A 4827-nucleotide genomic window follows, 5' to 3' on the forward strand; every position below is an offset into this window, starting at 1 on the left:
AGTGCCGGAGCCCCCAGGGGCGGCTGCGGAGAGGGCTGGACGCTGGTTTGGCTGCTGGGTGGCCCGAGGTACCACGTGCTTCACCTGCTCAGACTGAGACACTGGCCTGGCCTGCGAGGGTGAGTGCAGGGCCTGCGAGGCCCGCAGCCTACAAGGAAGCATCAGGGCCTTGGAAGGTGGCAGAGCAGGTGACCGATGTCCTGTGACCTTGTCCTGGCCAGCCAGGCTGTCTAGGTGGCTTTAGGCTTTTGTCTCCCCGCCTCCACCCCAGGTGATGTTCCTTCAGCGCAAAGGACAGGTGATCATGACCATCGAGCTACTGGACACTGAAGAGGCCCAGACAGAGGACCCTGTGGAGGTCCAGGTGAGGCCCCAGCCCCAAATCCATGCATGTGCATGCTGCATAGGGGAGGGGACAGCATCCAGGGACAGCGTGGCGAGGCTCCTGGGCACACACTGGCCAGGGGGCTGCTGGCCACCATTCCAGCAGTGGCTCCTTACAGGCAGAGCCTCCCTGCTGCCTGTTTCCAGCCCCTGTACCCACATGTCCAGGTCAGCAGGACAGGCAGGGCCTGGGGCCTCCCGGGCACGCCCACCTCCGGGCGGCAGCTGAACCGCCTACTGCAGATCCTGGAGGCCGGAGGCCCAGGTCCAGGTGGTGGCAGGGTCACACTCCTGCAAAGGCTCCCGGGGAGGGTCCTTCCTGGCCTCTTCCATGACTGTGGAGACCCCCTTCCAGGAGTTTCCAGGAAATGTGATCACTTAGCTCAGGTCTGACTTGAGCAGGACGGGGAGTGGGTGGAATCCCTTGACCACACAGGCCATGGCCACCCTGCTGAGCCCTGCTGTTGCCCAGCCCCAGGTCCCGTCTGGTCTCCCCTTCCTGTTGTTTGTGTCCTGACATCCATTCCTGTCCACTGCTCGTCCTGGACCCCAGTCTCTCTGTGAGGAGTCCCTCCCTCCCATTCCCCCGAGTGAGGTTTTATGTGACACCCACCGGAAGGCCATTATGCAGCCTGGACTTAGCCATAGATGCCTGGAATACTGGTCACAGGCCCTGTTTGAACATGACCTGATTGTAGTGTCACCTCCTGGCCAAGTCCTTGGTTGCAGGCGACGTGTGGTGGTCTCTGACACAGATCAGACCCTCGGTGACTTCTGGCCTCCTTAGGCTTTGGGGAGGGAGGGTGGAGGTCTCCATGAGCTCCTGAGTTGGGGCCAGGGCGAGGGCCTGTGGCCCTGCCTGGAGGAGTCACGCTGTCTCCCTGTCCTCAGCACTTGGCCCGCTACATGGAGCAGTACGTGGGGACTGAGGGCGCGTCCAGCTCCCCCACCGAGGGCTTCCTGCTGAAACCCGTGTTCCTGCAGAGGTGAGTGAGGCTCATACCCAGGGCTGGCTTGTCCTGAGGGGCGGCCCTGCCCTCCCGAGGCTGAGTCTGAAGCCAGCAGAACTGTAGGGGGGCCGGGGGTGGAGGCCCATTTCAGAGGCCCCCACTGACTGTGGGGCTGCATCCCCCAGCCAGGGAGCAGAGGAGCTGGGCCGAGACCCTGAGCGCCAGCCCCGGAGGGAGTAGCCTCGGGAACTGGCAGGGTCCGGCCAGGCGTGGCAGAGGGTGGCTCTGAGATCGCCTCGGCGGAGTTTAGATGTGCTGGTTTCTGGTTGCTTCGATACATACGCCCCGCCCCAGGAGGTCCTCGGGATGCTCAGGAGTTCCCTGGCCTGCAGACCTCCTCCTCTTCCCGGGGCGTCCCTGGCACCTCCTCTTGCTCCTAGGAACCTCAAGAAATTCCGGCGCTGGCAGTGTGAACAGGTGCGGGCGCTGCGCGGTGAGGCCAAGAGCTCCTGGAAGCGGCTCATTGGGGTGGAGAGCGCATGCGACGTGGACTGCCGCTTCAAGCTCAGCACCCACAAGATGGTGTTCATCGTGAACTCTGAGGACTACATGTACCGCCGCGGGACCCTCTGCCGGGCCAAGCAGGTGCCGACTCCCTCTGTGATCGGGCGCCTGCATCTGATTCCTGCACCTTGGGGACCGTGGGTCCGGCCCTCTGTCCCAGGTCCCTGGCCACCCTAACGCCCCTCCTCTCTGCAGGTGCAGCCCCTGGTGCTGCTCCGCCACCACCAGCACTTCGAGGAGTGGCACAGCCGCTGGCTAGAGGACAATGTGACCGTGGAGGCAGCCAGCCTGGTACAGGACTGGCTCATGGGTGAGGAGGACGAGGACATGGTGCCCTGCAAGACGCTCTGCGAGACGGTGCACGTGCACGGCCTGCCCGTCACCCGCTACCGCGTGCAGTACAGCCGCCACCCTGCCTCGCCCTGAGCAGCCCGAGCAGTGACGCGCCCTCGGCCACAGCCTCCGTCCTTGGGATGTTTTCCTGAACAAGTTGGGGCCTCATGTCCCCAGCCCTGCTGCTGCGGGACAGCCAGCCCCAGAGCAAGGCCCTGCCTCCCCTGGGCTCCCTGGCTCGTGTGGGCCTGTCCTGTGCCAAACCTGATCCCTCTGCACTTGGGCCCTGGGTGCAGCCCCGCCCCCCAGGGGTGGCCAGAAGGAGCCCCACTGTGCATCAGGTGCCAAATCCCTGCTGGGTGGGCACGTGCCATCACTGACCCTGAAGTCCCAGTGTCTTGGAAAAGTCACAGGTGACAGATATGCAAGGCTTGTGCTTGGGAGAGGCTGGGTGTCCCCAAGACCGTGACACCAAAGTAGCTGGGCCCTGGGTGGACCCGCTTGTAAAGCAGGTCCTTCCCCAGCTCCCCAGAAACGTTGCCTGAGGGTTTGGGTGTCAGTCACGCAGCCAGTGATGGGCACCCTTGGTCATTCTTGAGAAGAGCCCCTCCAGCCCAGCGCTGGGGCTCCCACCGTAACTGTCCAGACCTGGAACCGGCGTCTGTGCCTAGAAGACCCCTCTCTGGATTAGAGATGCCAGACCCCTTGCTGATCCAGCAGCCACTCCCTGTCCCTGAGGGGAGGGGCTCAGGCCAGGTGCCTCTCTAGAGTGGTGTCCCCACCCGGGGATCCCTGGGGCACCTGGTCCTGCCCTGCAGTGGGGGTCCTGGAAGTACATGTGTGCGCACACGCATCTGTTCCTTAGCGCTCTCCTAGTGGCCCTTACCTCTGCAGCAGCCCAGTCCTGCGGCTTCTTAGGGCTGGGGTCTCTGGACGCTGAGTCCGCCCTAGCTGCCCTGTCCTGCAGCACCACCCCAGCAGCCACGCAGCCCTCTACCTGTCTCCGGGACAGCTCAGCTGCTCCCAGGGTCATTTTCTCTCTTTGCGAAGAGCTGAGGTGACCTGTCCCTCACTGGCCCCCAGGCTCTTTCTGCCAGATCCCACGGGACAGACTGGGCCAGCGTCTCGGACCTCTTCCCCCAGCCCCCTGCCCAGTCCCAGCATCGGAGCTGGAGCTGGCCCAGAGCAGCCGAGCTCAGCCTCCTGCAGCACAGCTGTGCCAAACTCAAGGATCCAGGAAGCAAACACGTGTTTCTAGAAGTTTCCTGTGGAACTGGAGGCTCCCAACACCTGTGACCCCAGGCCTGGGCACTTCTGAGCCCATGAGCCCACCACGGGGCCCTTGCCTGTCCCAAGTGCCTCGCAGGCACTTTGTACGCAGCCTGGTCTCCTAGGAGGGGATCTGATCTCGGGGACTCCGGAGCCAGTCCCGCAGCTGGCCGCCCGGGCCCGCCCAGCCCGCAGCCCTCCCCGCGCCTCACCTGTGGCCAGGGGGAGACTGAGGGCCTGGGTGCTCCGGAGGCCCGAGCCCCTCCCCGCGGCCGTCCCACCTCCCGCATGCTTCTGTGGAGCAGCGCTCTCCGTTCCCGAGGAATTTCTGTTCTGGGCTTGTCCTTCCTTCGCAGCTGTTTTGGATGTAGTTTTCCATTTCTATTTATTTGCACATTAAGGTTAAAAATTAAATATTGACGTAAAATCAAGAGGTTCTGTCAGTCATTTCCTGTGAGAATCCAGACACCTCCCTGCCAAGTGAGCCATTGAGTGTCCCCATGAGCCCACCCAGGGTCTGGAAGTGCCAAGACCCCCCAGGGGGTGGGACCTGGTTCCTGAAACCCAGAGGAGTTAAGGCAGCCCCTCAAGTGGCAGTGCTGGCCTTCACAAGGTCACCCCACCCGAGCTCTGCCTGCCCCAACGTGGGAATATTTTCTAGAATGTTCTGTCCTAATTCCATTTCCGCTTTCAGTAGAAATGAGAATCATCTCCTTCGCCTGAGTGTTGAGTGGTGTCTGCTTTGGGCTTTCTGCGCCCCGCCGACCGTCGCCTCCCCTGGGACCCCACGTCCTGAGGCCTGCACCAGCACCCACAGAGCCAGCCTCCCTCCTGGCCCCACCCTCCACCCGCCGCCTGCTCCCTGGCCTTCCAGTCTGCGACCCCTTCATACCTGGGCAGCCCCCCACCTGTCTCTGGATAACTGCTGCCCACAGCTCTGCTTACAGTCCTGGCTGATGCCACCTTCCCCTGAGGGTCCACATCCCCTCCCGCTTGTCCCTGGGCCTCCCCTTCCCCAAGAGAACCCACTCTCAAGAGCTGCCCAACCTCCCTCCCAGGACCCAGGTGTGCCCACACCCTGCGTTGCACAGGCAGAGTCTGCCCTGGGCACGCACACCAGAGGGTCAGGGCTGCTGGGCAGGCTGGTCAACCTGGCTGAAGTGGTCCTGTCCCCAGCCCATGTCATCTAGGTGTCCAGGGCCTCAGCAGTCAGAAGTGCTACAGGGACCAGAGGACATGCTCGGAGAAGCCCCCTGCCCTCCAGTGGGCAGGGTCTGACCGACATGCTGACAGTGATGTGATCTGGGTCATCACCCAACAGTGTCTG

The 4827-nt window shown here is 63.2% G+C and overlaps 1 protein-coding gene across 3 annotated transcripts in view; it reads left to right on the plus strand.

Annotated features, from left to right (window-relative positions):
• Positions 1-3931, plus strand: part of Sin3b (SIN3 transcription regulator family member B) — a 41304-nt gene extending 37373 nt beyond the window's left edge. For 2 of the 3 annotated variants that reach the window (XM_015489224.2, XM_015489225.2), the window contains exons 16-19: positions 272-364; positions 1276-1370; positions 1775-1979; positions 2094-3931. In XM_015489224.2, the coding sequence (XP_015344710.1) occupies positions 272-364; positions 1276-1370; positions 1775-1979; positions 2094-2324 (624 nt within the window). In that variant the 3' untranslated portion in view covers positions 2325-3931. Of the gene's footprint in view, positions 242-271; positions 365-1275; positions 1371-1774; positions 1980-2093 lie in introns of those variants that run through there. The other variant, XM_048795430.1, reaches the window with a different exon arrangement.
• The last annotated feature ends 896 nt before the right edge of the window (positions 3932-4827 follow it).

The sequence above is a fragment of the Marmota marmota genome, unplaced genomic scaffold (genome assembly GCF_001458135.2).
Source record: "Marmota marmota marmota unplaced genomic scaffold, marMar, whole genome shotgun sequence".
Taxonomy (NCBI): domain Eukaryota; kingdom Metazoa; phylum Chordata; class Mammalia; order Rodentia; family Sciuridae; genus Marmota; species Marmota marmota.